Here is a 17,070-nt window from a genome sequence, read left to right as displayed (position 1 = left end):
ATATACTGCTAAAGAAGTCAGGTTTGGTTAATGCTAATGAAATAAAATAAAATAGATTGAATATATAATAGTTTAGAAAGAAATTTGGGCTTTATGTTTCCAAATTAGGGGAGGGGGGTGGGGGGTAAAGCATTCAATATATTAAATACGTAACCTAACCTAACCTAGGTACCTCCCCCCCCCTAAACCCCAAAAAACAAAAGTTTAAATACCGTAAACGCAATGAAAACTACTCTTTGCATTCCAATTCTTAATAGCGGTCTATTGAAACAACCAGACTGGCAGGTTTTGTCCTGGTATCTGTAGCATCTCCAGAGTGACATTCCATATACAGTATATAAGAGTACGTTTAATGCACTAGAACCGGGCTATATACCCCCCCCCCCGCACCCCCACCCCCGGCCACTTGTCGAAGGGCCCTACGACAAAATATGCATTGACAAATAATTCAAGTTTAAAGAAGAGAAAATTAAGCGCTTAAAACTTATCACATTAAACAAAGCTCTAACATATGTGCCATATTGCATCACTCCTTTTCTAATTGCTAACTCGTGTATAGAAATATCCGTTTCCATCATAGAAGAGCAACTAGTAAAATAATATGTTTAAACCAAAAAAAGGGTGCGCATTTTGAGAACAAATGAAAGGTCAACCTCGCTGCAAGTTAATCTATATACACATCAGAACTCGAACTTATAGTTCAACCCCCCATTGCACTTCCTGGCTGAATGGCTAAGAAACGGAGATCAGCACCGCCGGTAGGGACTGTAAAGTCTAATGTCGTATTCTTTACCTTTTTCTTTACATAAACAAAAGTAAAATTATCACAGTTTAGTCAATATATTTGAGCAAGTGCACGGAGTAGCTTAAGTAGTCACACAAAACAGCCTTCAGAGTGTCAGACTTGCATCATATAAAGGAGTATTGCTCAGGAGAGTAAAGTGACAAGGTCAGAAATGCATGTTCCCTCTCCATGACTAGGATGAACTCCATATCACAAACATCTCATCTATAGACTCGTTCAATGAATGTGTATACTATAAAATACTGAATAAACATAACATTCCGAATGTTCCGTGGCTTCACAATTAAGACAAGATGACTGCGATATCTCGTTGTTTCAAGTCTTCGTCGGCAGTAATGTTTCAAGCCAAACCCTTCGTCGGCAGTAATGTTGATGTACGCCCCAATGAAGATGCTAAAAAGAAGAAGTTAGCTTCTGAATAATTGCTGTGGCTGAATGTTTGACTGACTGTCCAAGATAAAAACATATTAACATATTAACTTATGTTTATGTATATGTTTAACATATAAAAATATTAAATAGTAAAGGAGGAACACGGTTGAATTCCGAAAAGCCTATTCAGCTAAAAAGTTGGCTATCAAGAAGCTAATTAAATTTAAGTAGACAATCATTACAATTTAAGTGCGTCATTCTAATGGTTCTTGTGGATAAACAGTTTCTTTTCAAATGAGCCCTTTAACAGTTCCCTATGACGTCCTTGTGCCCCGCTGCCGACTAAGAAGATGAAGAAAAGAAAAAAAAAGATAAAAGAAGTGCTACCCGATACTTGTGTATTCTACGTAACTCATTCAAGTTTACGTAAAACTGGAGAACAAACCGGTTTCTTCGTTAGTTTCTTTCAGCTTATCGTGAAACAAGACAAAGACAAGTGACAGAATAGAAGGGAAATACATAGGCCTAGTTAGGGCTATATATTTGCTTATTAGGGGGTGGGAGTAAAGTAATTGGACAGTTTGAAGTTAGAAAACAATTCTTACTTCATAAATTCCCGTAAATTTGTTTTCGCAATCAACTTTAAAGTATATATGTAAGTATCAATCTACAAAACAATGGATATCTGCTTCTCCATGGTATTGAAAAGGTGTATTTAAACGTCATTTAATAGGGATCATTTCACAGTATTTATTTAGGGGCCAGTTATGTGGATTAGTTTGTCGTGTTTCTAAGCTAGAAAAAAATGAATTTCCAGGAAGTATCTATTCCAACCTAGATAATAAATCCTCACAATGTGGTTTGCTTGTGGTGTTTCTACATTAGATAAAAAACATTTCGAACCGATATACCTATACCAGTGGAAAATTGACAATGTTTTTCACAGCTTCAATTATGTGAACTAATTCTGATTCTATTGGAGTTTAATTTATCCTCATCTCCAGGAAGGTAGCCATTTTTTTTTTTTTTTGATTAACGTTTTTTGCTTCAAAATTTTTTGTCAGAAGGTTTTTGTGCTTTACAAATTTTTTGTTAAAAGTTCTTGCATTTCACAAATTTTTTTGCTGAATGTTTTATCTTGATACAAATGTTTTTCTATGATATCCCAAGTTGACTCGTTAGTTTTAAATAGATTAGAGCTAAAGTTTTAAAGATTAAAGCTATTACATAGCCCTACCTAAAAAAAATCATTTCAAAGCGAATAGCGGATCAGTGGAAAAAATGGGGAGGTGAAATTTTCCGGCGTCGCTGTGAAGCCTGGCGGCAGGTTTTTGCTAGAGAGGGAGTTGGCACCAAGCCATCCAAAAGTTTTCCGACAAAAAGTTATTTTCTTTTAGCCGTAATTTTCTGAATTACATACACACCTGGCAATATCCCCCTCCCATTCCCAGAGCATCTTTCTAGTATTTTAAAGCAGCTGGTATGGTAAAACTATCTTTAAGGGGGGGGGGTTAAACAAAGAATTTGAAGAGTAAGAATTTTGAATTACATTAAAATGAAAGATTGTTGAACTATCAAGCTTTTACTTGAAGAAGATTGAAAATTAAAGTCATTCATTAAGTCATCAATGATGAGAATTCGGATGTGTAGATAAGCGTTTTGATCTTTCGGCGTGTGGACTGAAGCTTCTATCGGCCTTGTTGTTTGGATTATTGTTCTTCAGCGGAACTAATTGAAAAATGAGATAGAAAATTTAATCTAAGAAAACCTAAAAGTAGTTAGATTGAGTAGGGTGGAACAGGAGTATGTGTGACTTTGTCGGGCTTAAAATTCAAAAATTTGAATATAAATAACGAAAGAATAAAAAAACGAAATGAGAGTGGTTCTGGCAGGGTTTTGCTGTTTTTTTTTATTATCAATTGTTATTTTGATATATGCCAGTCGGTTAAATTCGAGAGGTAAAAAATCATAGCATACTGTGTAGACTTGAGGCAGGTTAGCATTCATTTCACTATTTCACTGGGGCCTCCTTGTTTGAAAGTTATGGTTTAAAATGTTTATACATGCTGTGTCGCTTCATATGGGGCTGTACTCCAATCGGATTACTGAAAGGTTGGAATGGTGGGACGGTCCTACAGGGATCATATACTCTCGTCCTTTCACTCCAAAGAAACGTGGTATTAAAATTACATATAAAAATATAACTTAATACAAAGCTTAGCAAAAAATCAATCCGGATATGCCAGTTAGGTAACTAAGCCCTCCAAGGAAATTAGGAAAATAATTATCTCCTATAGAAACAGTATATGGTGACAAATTTAATGCTGTGAAAAAGTATTGTCGATTTTCTCGCTGATAAATAGGTATATGCGGTTGGAAATAGGTATATGCACACTTTTTATCTAGTGTGGAAACACCACAGGCAAACCAAATCACAAGGATTTCTTAACTAGGTTAGAAAAGATAATTCCTGGAAATGCTTTTCTTTTTAGCGTAGAAACACCACAAACCAATCCAAAACACTGGCCCAGATCAAAGTATAATCATCTACTGAACAAGTACTGACAAAACTCTCCACAAGTGACCCCGCGTACCTCAGCGCCTCTAGACGCAAAATGTTGTACTACTTAATCGCTCCGAGCCAAAGCACTTTGCTCCCAGCCAATCGCCCCAGCCAATAGAGCGTGATTCAGGCGACGAGTTACCCAGAAATTTGTATTGAATTGTGTAACTAAGGGTCTTAAAAATAACCTAAGGGTCTGTGTAAATTGTGTAACAAAGGGTCACTTTTTTTGTGTGGAGAGGATAGGTTTCGTCAGTACTTGTTCAGTAGACGATTATACTTTGGCCCAGATGAATCTTTGAAAACGCTCCCTATTCAATGCCGTTTAGGTACACCTATCCAATATCACGAAGAAGATATCCAATGCTCTGTAGCTTGATATAAATCTTTGGTACTTGTTAATTATACAGAACATAGGCTACTCAAGAATTACGCTTAGGTTAAATCTAAGAAAATCATTTTCATAGCTACAAAGACACGTGACGGGCATGTGGGCTATTTATTTTGCATATTAGGGTGGGGGTTATGGGCACTGTCCAAAAACCTTACCCCATCCCCTCCCCTCTAATGTGCAAATATATAACCCAAATTATATTATTATGTAAACAAACGGTTATATGAAGGTTATATTTCATTAGGATTAACCTAGCTTCGCTTTTTGGTGTGTTCCGTATTATTAACAAGTACCTAGGCCTACTTTATATACATATTTAAATTATAAATATACTTTTATAGACATATATACTTTAAAGTTTATTGCAAAAAAAAAATTAAGGAAATTTCGAAAGATAGCCTGGAAACCGTCGAAAATGTTGTCGTGATCGAAATGAAAACTGAGTCATAGGAATCGCCATTGTTGGAAGTTCCTCATAGAAAAGCTACAACCCCCTACCCCGATCAGCGAGGAAAATCACCTTTTGCATGGGTAGCACTGATGTGTATGCACTGATGATTCATATGAAAAAGCATATGAATATGATGTCATTAATATGATGACCGCCTATCTAGACGGTTTTTTCATACGTAATTTCAGTCAGAAGATGATTTACGAAAAATAAGTTGATGGAACTGGTAGAGGATATGAATTTTCCCAAAGACGGACCTATTTACATCGTTTTTCACAGCGGACTGCTAGTATGCCAATTTTCAAAAAAAAGAAGAAAATGTGCATTTATAGGCTTATACATTTGCAATTATTAATAGTTTCATGTGATATATAAACATTACATTTAAAGGAAGAAACCATCGTAGGGTTGAAAAGAATTAAAATACAAGCTTCCCCTACTTTTTAAGCAAGTCTAGATCAATCCTTAACAGAGGCGGTTTTTTTGGGGGGGGGGGGGGGGGGGAAGGAGCACTTGCCCTGGGTGCAAAAATTTTAGGGGGCGCAAAATTTCAAATCAATAATTTTATGGTTATTTGTTATTTTTGGAATTTTATTTCTATTAAAATAAAGTAGAGAATAAACTTACAAATCAAATATTATATCTATTGCAGCGTTGGTGACCAGTAATGAAGGGTCGTTTTCCTTAGAACTTAAATCCTCCAGAGCCACGAATGACGCATAAGACGTCTACGATACCTCGTCAGATATCACGGAGCTGAGCTGCAGCCCGGACTTCATCCCACTGTGGTTGAAGAGACATCTCTCCTATACTCAGATCCTGTTCATACCGCCGTCGCAATGTGTGTCTCGTTCGACCTCTTAAAAGGACAACACTTAAAATGAACAAAGGAATCGATCCTTTGGTAGAGGATGGACCAGCCAAGGTACGTTCATCTCCTACGTCTCAGAAGGCCAGTAACTAATGGCTGGCCGGTTCACCGGCGAACTTCTATGATCGAGACATTTTTCCGCCACTATATATTCAGTATTTTTCTAAGGCACATGTTTTCACAGGGTAGGACGCGTTTCTCCTGTTTGACCTTTAGTTCCCAATATTCACTTGCATAGACAAGAATGGGGATTTCACCGCTATTCATGAGGGAGAGGGCTTCAAGCGCATAGAGTATTCCCTACTGCGCCAGATTGGTTTCAAGTTATTAAAAAGACGATGAAGCTTGTCCGATTCTTCTCTTGATTTCTTTGCCTAATTCACCATTATAATCCATCCAACTCCCAAGCTACTTAAATTCCTTGACCTGTTTGATTGGTTTATCTTTGCATTTCGGTGTCAGCAGAGACCTGTTCGATTGCTTTATCTTTGCATTTCGGTGTCAGCGGAGAGTCAGATGTAGCCATACTCTTTGTCTTACAGCCATTCACTATAATCCTCACTTTTTCGGCCTATTTATCTATGGCGTCGAGTAGCAGCTGCAGTTGCTGTTTTGCTCCTCCAAGAAGTACAACGTCGTCAGTGAAGTCCATATCAGAGATCTGTCAGCTACAAATTTTCACTCCAGAGCCTGAAGATTGCCTTAGAGTGTAGTCCACAACAATAACAAACAGAAATGAGGGTTGTACGCATCCCTGTTTGATACCTACATATATAAATATATATATATATATATATATATATATATATATATATATATATATATATATATATATATATATATATATATATATATATATATATATATATAGTGTGAGTTTAGGGATGTTCTTAGGCGTTGTAATGTGACTGTAGCTAGTATTTTACTAGGCCTAGACCTTGAGTTGGTGCCTCTCCAGTTGTCACAGATTAGCGCATCATCATTCTTGAAGTGTTTGACAAATATGCCCCTGGTTCAATCTTTTGGGACTTTTTCGTTATTCCAGACGAACGCTCGGAGAGCAGTCCAAACAGCTATGCAGGCTCAAAGGGATGTCTTCATCATCTCTGCTGTCATCCCATCGACTCCAGAAGCACGTTAATTTTTCAACTTTTTTCCTTAATGACAGTGGCTAGTAATTTAATAGGCACATCCGTGAAGTTGATGCCCCTCCAGTTTCCAAAGAAAACACACCATCGTTTTTGAAGCGTTTGACAAGCATGTCCAAGTATGACAAGTATATCTTTTGGGACTTTTTCGTTATTTCAGATCACCAATAAGAAAGCAGTCAAAACAGTTATGCAGGATCGAAGACATATCTTCAGTATCTCTGCCGTAATCCCATACACTCCAGAACCATGTCGATTTTTCAACTTTTTCACAGCTGTCGTCACTTCTTCGGTGTGAAGGGGGGTCAACATTTACGTCAATTAGTAAGCGAGGTCATATCGACTATTGGCCATAGTCAGATCGACTATAAACAAGACTGACTAAACAATTTATGCGTTAATGAGCATAGAACGCGAAGAATTAGAAACAATCGATTGGGACGAGATAATTAATAATCTTGCAGAGGCTAAAGTAAGACAAGTTAGATTTAAACAAATAGATTTTGTTTATAAGTAAAAAAAAATTTAAAATTTGAAAAAATTTTTGGGAGACATGGATGTGGGGGCTAATTAAGATTTTACCCCAGGCGTGAGAGGCAAGAATACGCCACTGATTCCTAAGCACCTCAATCTTTCGGTACAATCGACGGGTGCAGACTTGTCGAAAAATTAGAGGAGTGTAAACATGAAGCAACCAGAAAATTTTAGCAGCAATAACTCAAAAGAAATTATGTTACAGGAAATTTTTTTACCAAAGTATAGAAAAACTGACAACGTGTTACACATAACAAGTCCTTTTGGTGGGTTGAATTAAAGAGACGGAAGCAAGAATAAAACCAAAAAAATAAGAAAAACAAACATAATTAACCAATATGTAGAATTATTTTGTTCTCTTGATTTCAAGTGCTTTAGTTACTTCAAACATTTTTCCAGTTTCTGTCTTCTCTCCTTGTTTTTATCTTTTTTATTCCGCTTATTTGGTTTCTTGTTGATTATGTTTCCCTTCTTTATTTTTACTGACATTAAGCCTACTCTTTTGATGAAAATATTCTTTTTTTTTATTATGGATGATCAGAGTAGCTTCCGAAATGTATTACTTCAGTTGCAGAAAAGAAGGGATTGTAGGCTACTTCCAAAAATAAGATGACTAGAATTTTACGTTCTTTTTACTAGCTTAATCTTCCTCACAGAAGAACCAATATGGTGTTGAAAGGCGGAGATATTTGCCCCCTAGAAACTGATTTCACACAGATTATCCCTCAGCATGAGTTAACCCAGTTATAAAAATGTGTGACTAGTTTATCTCCAGAAATAAGGAAAGATGTTATTGACTAACAAAAATTCGTCACTAAAATAAACCCATAGACTCGAAGTATTTTTTTTTATCGCAGAAGTATAGGACAGTAACTTCTTCTCTTTGGATTAGTTTTGAATACAGCCTCAAGATAACATGCCAAGGTTTTTTTTTTTTTATTCGATTGTTCAACGACATCATACGAGAAATTCTGTCGGCCACAACAAAAACGGTCGCAAGTAGTCTACTTGCCAATTTTTAATAGATCTTGTAACTGAAGGGCTAGGCACACGTAGCTGATTTCGGGAACTGATTTCAGCAAGGGTGTATTCCACGTCGAGTGATTATAATTAATCTCTATAATTAATTAAATTTCCAACAGAGGGAGGATTTCCAGCATGAACTGGAAACACGAGCAGAAATTAAATACAGATCAATTCTTCTTTTCTAATGAAAGTATGCTAAGGAGAAAATCTGGGGGGAAATTTTACATCAGCAATTATGGAGAAGTATCAATGGTTACTAAATAGTGGGGAGGGGACAAGTGCCTTATGCATGAAAAAGCTTAGTTTAGAGTTAGAAAAAGTTTAGAGTTTTAGCTTAGAGTCTTACCTTAGAGTTTTTGTTAGAGTTCTAGTTTAGTTTAGTAATAGTTAAGAGTTTAGTTTTTAGCTTAGAGTTTTTGTTGAAGTTCTAGTTTAGTTAGTTTTAGTTTAGAGTTTAGAGTTTTAACTTAGAGTTTTAGTTAGAGTCGAATTTTAGTTTAGTAATAGTTAAGAGTTTAGAGTTTTAGCTTAGAGTCTTAACTTAGAGTTTTAGTTAAAGTTGCAGTTTTAGTTAAGAGTTTAGAGTTTTAGCCTAGAGTCTTAGCTTAGAGTTTTTGTTGAAGTTCTAGTTTATTTTAGTTTTAGTTAAGAGTTTTACTTTATAGTCTTAGCTTAGAATGTTTGTTGTAGTTCTAGTTTACTTTAGTTATATTTAAGAGTATAGAGATCTTAGCTTAGAGTCTTAGCTTAGAGTTTTTGTTGAAATTCTAGTTTAGTTTTAGTTAAGAGTTTAGAGTTTTACATTAGAGTCTTAGCTTAGAGTTTTAGTTAGGGTTTAAGTTTAGTTTAGTTATAGTTAAGAATTTAGAGTTTTAGCTTAGAGTCATAGCTTAGAGTTATAGTTAGAGTTGACGTTTACTTTAGTTTTAGTTAAGAGTTTAGAGTTTTAGATTAGAGTCTTAGCTTAGAGTTTTAGCTAGAGTTGAAGTTTAGTTTAGTTATAGTTAAGAATTTACAGTTTAGTTTAGTCATAGCTTAGATTTTTTGTTAGAGTTCTAGTTTAGTTTTAGTTTAGAGTTTAGAGTTTTACCTTAGAGTCCTAGATTATACTTATATTTAGAGTTCTAGTTTAGTTTAGTTATAGTTAAGAGTTTACAGTTTTAGCCTAGACTCCTAGCTTAGAGTTTTAGTTAGATTTGAAGTTTAGTTTAGTTATAGTTAAGAGTTTTAGCTTAGAGTCTTAGCTTAGAGTTTTTGTTGAAGTTCTAGTTTAATTTAGTTTTAGTTAAGAGTTTAGAGTTTTTTACCTTAGAGTCTTAGCTTAGAGTTTTAGTTAGAGTTCTAGTTTAGTTTAGTAATAGTTAAGAGTTTAGAGTTTTAGCTTAGAGTCTTAGCTTAGAGTTTTAGTTAGAGCTAGAGTTGAAGTTGAAGTTTATGTTAGGCTAGATTAAGTTAAGTTAAGTTAGGTTAGCCTACGTACGCGCGCGTACGTAGGCTAACCTAACCTAACTTTACCTAACCTAACTTAATCTAGCCTAACCTAACCATACTCGCCGGAAAATCCCCCCAGGTCGACTTTGTACCATATTTAAGTTAGGTTAGGTTAGCTTATCATTAGCGCTCATGATAAGCTAACCTAACCTAACTTAAACATGATGAAATGTTTCTATTTATTTATTAATATTTATTCATACCTAACCTAACCTATGGTTTTGGAGGTTAGATGAACCTAACTTAAACGTAGTGAAAGCTAACTTTGAAAGAAAACTTGTTAAAAACCTGTTACTTCTAAGAGAAATTTGATAGTGTTAATTAAAAGTTTATTAGTATTAAGAAAAAGTTGTTACTTCGATGCGAAGATTTGTTAGTGTTAAGCAAAACTTGCTACTTCTGACAGAAAAAATTATTATCATCAACGAAAAAATTGTTAATTCCAAGAAAAATTTGGTTCGTTTGACTTAAAACTTGTTATTTCTAACAGATAACTTGTCATCATAATTTAAATTGCTACTTCTAAGAAAAAAAATTGGAATCTTTGAGAGAAAACTTGCAAGCTCAAGCAGAAAACGTGTTATCACTGATGAAAAAACGTAACTTCCAAGAGAAATTGGGTGTGTTAAGTAAAGGTTTGTTAGTATTAGCGAAAACGTTGTTACTTCGAAGAGAAGATTTGTTATCTTTGAAGGAAAACTTGGTGCTGTTGGAAGAATTTTACTTTTTCTTTAGAATAATATTTATATTTGTTGAACATCGTACCAGTTTAAGCAGATATTGTGTTATAAATGTTAAAAAGACTTTGATCTATATTAAGAACGTGCGTCTTAAGACCACAAATCTATAACTTTGATAGGAAACTTGTAATCACAATCAAAAATCGTTACCACTTACAAAATATTTGGTATATTTATCATAAACATGTTAGCTAATAGTGAATTTTTTTTATCGGTTATAGATTATTATTTCTTTTAAGAGACATTTGATAGTTGTAACTAAAACTCTATTAATGTTAGGGAGTAATTGTTACTGTGATGATAAGACTCGTTAATGGTACAGATAACTTGCTAATATTGACTGACAAATTTTTATCATGAACGGAAAAAAATTATTCTTCTAAGAAAAATTTGATATTTTTAAGTAGAAGTTTGTTAGTATTGAGGAAAAAGTTATGTATTGAGGAAAAATTTGTTAGTGTTAAGGGAAAAATTGTTAATTCTGACAGAAAACTTGCTCTAATAAAAGAAAAAATTTTTACTTCTAAGAAAAATTTATAAGCTGAGACTCTAAGGTAAAACTCTAAACTCTTAACTATAGTTAAACTAATCTTCAATCCTAACTAAAACTCTAAGCTAAGACTCTAAGTTAAAACTCTAATCTTTTAACTATAACTAAACTAAACTAGAACTCTAAATAAAACTCAACTAAACTAGAGCTCTAACTAAAATTTTAAGCTTTGACTTTAAGATAAAACTATAAACTATTAAATAAAAATAAAATAACCTATAAATATAAATAAATATAACATATAAGACTATAATTTAAAACTATAAAATATGAAAAATAAAAAAGATATAAATCTAGATCTTAATATAAGCTAAGAATATAATAAATTAACTAACACTAAAATCCAATTAAAATATAAATATAAATGTATTATAACACTCAAATGTAAAACTCTAAATTCTTAACTAAACTAAAATTGAATTATATCAAAAACTCTAATCTATGACTATAAGCTCAAAACTCTAAAATCTGAAATATAAATAAACTAGACGTCAACTCTCACTAAAACTCTAAGCTAAGACTCTAAACTAAAACTCTTAACTATAACTAAACTTCAACTCTAACTAAACTCTAAGCTAAAACTCTAGGCTAAAACTCTTAACCAAAACTAAACTAGAACTCTAACTAAAATTCTAAGCTAAGACTCCAAGATAAAACTAAACTCTTAACTAAAACTAAACTAAACTAGAACTCTAACTAAAACTCTAAGCTAAGACCCTAAGGTAAAAGTCAACTCTTAACTAAAACTAAACTAAACTAGAACCCCAACTAAAACTCTAAGCTAAGACTCTAAACTCTTAACTATAACTAAACTAAACTTCAACTCTAACTAAAACTTTAGGCTAAAACTCTAAGGTAAAACTATAAAGTATTAACTAAAACTAAACTAAACTTCAACTCTAAGCTAAGACTCTAAGGTAAAACTCTAAACTAAAACTAAACTAAACTAGAACTCTAACAAAAAATCTAAGCTATGGCTCTACGCTATGACTCTAAGCTAAAAACTCTTAACTATAACTAAACTAAACTTCAATTCTAACTAAAACTCTCAGCTAAGACTCTAAACTAAGACTCTAAACTCTTAACTATAACTAAACTTTAAGTCTCACTAAACTATACGCTGGTACTCTAGGCTAAAACTCTTAACTAAAACTAAACTAAACTAAACTAGGTCTCTTAACTAAAACTTTAAGATAAAACTCTAAATTCTTAGCTTTATATATAACTAAACTTAAACTCTAACTAAAACTCTAAGCTACGACTCTATGGTAACAGTCTAAACTCTTAACTAAAACTAAACTAAACTAGAGCTCTAATCTAAATCTATAAGGTAAAACTAAACTGAACTAAAATTCAACTCTAACTGAAACTTCAAGCTAAGACTCTAAGGCAAAACTCTAAACTCTTAACTAAAACTAAACTATAACTCTAACAGAAACTCTAAGCTAAGACTCTAAGCTAAAAACTCTAAACTCTTAACTAAAACTTAACTAAACTTCAACTCTAACTAAAGCTCTAAGCTAAGACTCTAAGGTAAAACTCTAAACTCATAACTAAAACTAAACTAGACCTCTAAAAAAAACTCTAAGCTAAAACTCTAAACTATTAACTATTACTAAACTAAACTTCAACTCTAACTAAAACTCTAAGTTAAGACTCTAAACTCTTAACTAAAACTAAACTAAACTAGAACTTTAACAACAACTCAAAGCTAAGACTCAAAGCTAAAAACTCTAAGCTCTTAACTAAAACTAAACTAGAACTCTAACAAAAATTCTAAGCTAAGACTCTAAGCTAAAACTCTAAACTCTTAACTTAAAGTATAGCAAACTAGAATTACAACAAAAACTCTAAGATAAAAATCTAAGATAAAACAATAAACTCTTAAGTAAAACTTAACTAGAACTACAACAACAACTCTTAGTTAAGACTCTAGGCTAAAACTCTAGGCTAAAACTCTAAACTCTCAATTAAAACTTAACTAAACTACAACTTTAACTAAAACTCTAAGCTATGATTCTAAGCTAAAACTCTAAATTCTTAACTATAACTAAACTAAACTTCAACTCTAACTGCAGCTCTAACTAAAAGTCTAAGCTAAGACTCGAAGCTAAAATTCTAAACTATTAACTATATCTAATCTTAACTTAAACTCTAACTAAACTTTAAGCTAAGACTCTGAGATAAAACTCTCAACTCTTAACTATAACTAAACTTAACTTCAACTCTAACTAAAACTCTAAGCTAAGACTCTAAGCTATGACTCTAGGCTAAAACTCTAAACTCTTAACTATAACTAAACTAAACTTCAACTCTAACTAAAACTCTAAGCTAAGACTCAAAGCTAAAACTTCAAACTCTTAACTATAGCTAAACTAAACTTCAGCTCTAACTAAAACTCTAAGCTAAGACTCTAGGCTAAGACTCTAGGTTAAAACTCTAAACTCTTAACTAAAACTTAATTAAACTATAACTTTAACTAAAACTCTAAGCTATGATTCTAAGTTATAACTCTTAATTCTTAACTATAACTAAACTAAACTTCAACTCTAACTAAAACTCTAAGCTAAGACTTTAAGGTGAAACTCTAAATTCTTAACTAAAACTAAACTAGACTAGAACTCTAATAAAAACTCCAAGTTAAGACTCTAAACTAAAACTCTAAACACTTAACTATTACTAAACTAAACTAGAACTCTAACTAAAACTCTAAGATGAGACTCTAAGGTAAAAAATCTAAACTCTTAACTAAAACTAAACTAAACTAGAACTACAACAAAAGCTCTAAGCAAAGACTCTAAGCTAAAACTCTAAACTCTTAACTATAACTAAACTTAACTACAACTCTAACTAAAACTCTAAGCTAGGAGTCTAGTCTAAAACTCTAAAATCCGAATTATATCTAAACTAGAACTCTAACGAAAACTCTAATCTAAGAATCTAAGTTAAAACTCGAAACTCTAAACTAAAACTAAACTTTAGCTCTAAAAAAAACTCTAAGCTATTACTCTAAGATAAAATGTATATTCTTAATTATAATTAAACTAACTTCAACCCTAGAAAAAAATATAAGCTAAGATAACAGGTTAAAACTCTAAACTCTTAAATAAAAGTGAAGTAAACTAGAACTCTAGCAAAAACTTAAAGCTAAGATTGTAAGGTCAAAGTCTAAACTCTTAACTAAAGCTAAACTAAACTAGAACTTCAACAAAAACTCTAAGCTAAGACTCTAGGCTAAAACTCTAAACTCTTAACTAAAATTTTACTAAAATTACAACTTTAACTAAAACTCTAAGTTAAGACTCTAAGCTAGAACTATAAACTCTTAACTATTACTAAACTTAACTTCACCTCTAAGTAAAACTCTAAGATAAAACTCTAAACTCTAAACTAAAACTAAAATAAACTAGAACTTCAACAAAAACTCTAAGCTAAAAACTAAACTCTTAACTATTACTAAACTAAACAAGAACTCCAACTAAAACTCCAAGATAAGAATCTAGTCTAAAACTATAAACTCTTAAATAAAACTAAGCAAAAATTAAACTCTAACAGGAACTCTAACTAAACCTTTAATCTAAAACTATGAACTCTTAAATAATGCTAAAATAAACGTTAGATCTAACTAAAACTCTAAGCTAAGACTCTAGTCTAAGACTCTAAGCTCTCAACTAAAACTAAACTAAACTATAACTCTAAATATAAGTCTAAGTTAGGAATCTAAGGTAAAACTCGAAACTCTAAACTAAAACTAAACTTGAGCTCGAACAAAAACTCTAAGCTATGACTCTAAGCTAAACTCTACATTCATAATTATAATTAAACTAAACTTAAACCCTAACTAAAACTATAACCTATGATTATAAGGTAAAACTCTAAACTATTAACTAGAAGTGAACTAAACTTGAACTCTAGCAAAAACTCAAAGGTATAATTGTAAGGTAAAAGTCTAAACTCTTAACTATAGCTAAAGTAAACTAGAACTTTAACAAAAACTCTAAGCTAAGACTCTAAGCTAAAACTCTAAACTCTTAACTAAAACTTAACTAAAACTGCAACTTTAACTAAAACTCTAATTTAAGACTCTAAGCTAAAACTTTTAACTATTACTAAACAAAAATTCAACTCTAACTAAAACTCTAAGCTAAAACTCTAAACTCTTAACTAAAACTAAACTAAACTAGAACTTCAACAAAAACTCTAAGCTAAAAACTAAACTCTTAACTATTAATAAACTAAACTAGAACTATAAAAAAAACTCTACGCTAAGACTCTAAGCTAAAACTCTAAACTCTTAACTATAACTAAACTAAAATTCAACTCTAACTAAAACTCTAAGCTAAAACTATAAACTCTTAACTATAACTAAACTAAACTTCAACTCTAACTAAAGCTCTAAGCTAACAATCTAAGTTAAAACTCTAAACTCATAACTAAAACTAAACTAGACCTCAAAAAAAACTCTAAGCTAAAACTCTAAACTATTAACTATTACTAAACTAAACTTCAACTCTAACTAAAACTCTAAGTTAAGACTCTAAACTCTTAACTAAAACTAAACTAAACTAGAACTTTAACAACAACTCAAAGCTAAGACTCCAAGCTAAAAACTCTAAACTCTTAACTAAAACTAAACTAGAACTCTAACAAAAACTCTAAGCTAAGACTCTAAGCTAAAAATATAAACTCTTAACTAAAACTAAAGTAAACTAGAATTTCAACAAAAACTCTAAGCTAAGACTCTAGGCTAAAACTCTAAACTCTTAACTAAAACTTAACTAGAACTTCAACAAAAACTCTAAGCTAAGACTCTAGGCTAAAACTCTAAACTCTTAACTAAAACTTAACTAAACTACAACTTTAACTAAAACTCTAAGCTATGATTCTAAGCTAAAATTCTAAATTATTAACTATAACTAAACTAAACTTCAACTCTTACCACAGCTCTAAGCTAAGACTCAAAACTAAAACTCCAAACTCTTAACTATAGCTGAACTTAACTTCAACTCTAACTAAACCCTAAGCTAAGACTGTGAGCTAAAACTCTCAACTCTTAACTATAACTAAACTTAACTTCAACTCTAACTAAAACTCTAAACTAAGAATATAAGCTATGACTCTAAGCTAAAACTCTAAATTCTTAACTATAACTAAACTAAACTTCAACTCTAACTAAAACTCTAATCTAAGACTCAAAGCTAAAAATTCAAACTCTTAACTATAGATAAACTAAACTTCATCTCTAACCAAAACTATAAGCTAAAACTCTAGTCTAAAACCCTTGTTTACAACTATAATCTCCTTACTAAAACTTAATTAAACTATAACTTTAACAAAAACTCTAAGCTATTATTCTAGACTATACCTCTAAATTGCTAACTATCACTAAACTATACTTCAACTATAACTAAAACTCTAAGCTAAGACTTTAAGGTGAAACTCTAAATTCTTAACTAAAACTAAACTAGACAAGAACTCTAACAAAAACTCTAAGTTAAGACTCTAAGCTAAAACTCTAAACTCTTAACTATTACTAAACTAAATATAATTCTAACTAAAACTCTAAGGTAAAAACTCTAAACTCTTAACTAAAACTAAACCAAACTAGAACTTCAACAAAAACTCTAAGCTAAGACTCTAAGCTAAAACTCTAAACTCTTAACTATAACTAAACTAAACTATAACTCTAACTAAAACTCTAAGCTAGGACTCTAGGCTAAAACTGTAAACTCTTAACTATAACTAAACTAAACTAGAACTCTAACTAAAACTCTAATTTAGAAATCTAAGCTTAAACTCTAAACTCTTAACTAAAACTAAACTTGAACTCTAACAAAAACTCTAAGCTATGACTCTAAGCTAAACTCTAAATTCTTAACTAAACTAAACTTCAACTCTAGCTAAAACTCTAAGCTAAGACTCTAAGGTAAAACTCTAAACTCTTAACTAAAACTAAAGTAAACTTCAACTCTAACTAAAACTCTAAGCTAAGACTCTAAGGTTAAACTCCAAACTCTTAACTAAAACTACAGTAAACTATAACTTCAACAAAACTCTAAGCTAAGACTCTAGGCTAAAACTCTAAACTCTTAACTAAAACTTAAATAAAACTGCAACTTTAACTA

At 31.8% G+C, this 17,070-nt stretch overlaps 1 protein-coding gene across 3 annotated transcripts in view; it reads right to left on the bottom strand.

The window, feature by feature from the left end:
- Positions 1-390: 390 nt before the first annotated feature.
- Positions 391-17,070, bottom strand: part of LOC148947851 (uncharacterized) — a 70,468-nt gene continuing 53,788 nt past the window's right edge. For all 3 annotated transcript variants that reach the window (XM_089095489.1, XM_089095490.1, XM_089095488.1), the window contains one exon: positions 391-1,198. In XM_089095489.1, the coding sequence (XP_088951615.1) occupies positions 1,121-1,198 (78 nt within the window). In that variant the 3' untranslated portion in view covers positions 391-1,120. The remainder of the gene's footprint in view (positions 1,199-17,070) is intronic.

The sequence above is a fragment of the Artemia sp. Qi Xiang Cuo genome, chromosome 10 (genome assembly GCF_049724085.1).
Source record: "Artemia sp. Qi Xiang Cuo chromosome 10, ASM4972408v1, whole genome shotgun sequence".
NCBI lineage: Eukaryota > Metazoa > Arthropoda > Branchiopoda > Anostraca > Artemiidae > Artemia > Artemia sp. Qi Xiang Cuo.
The sequence above is the reverse complement of the archived record's forward strand: the minus strand, read 5'-3'. Positions and strand labels throughout refer to the sequence as shown.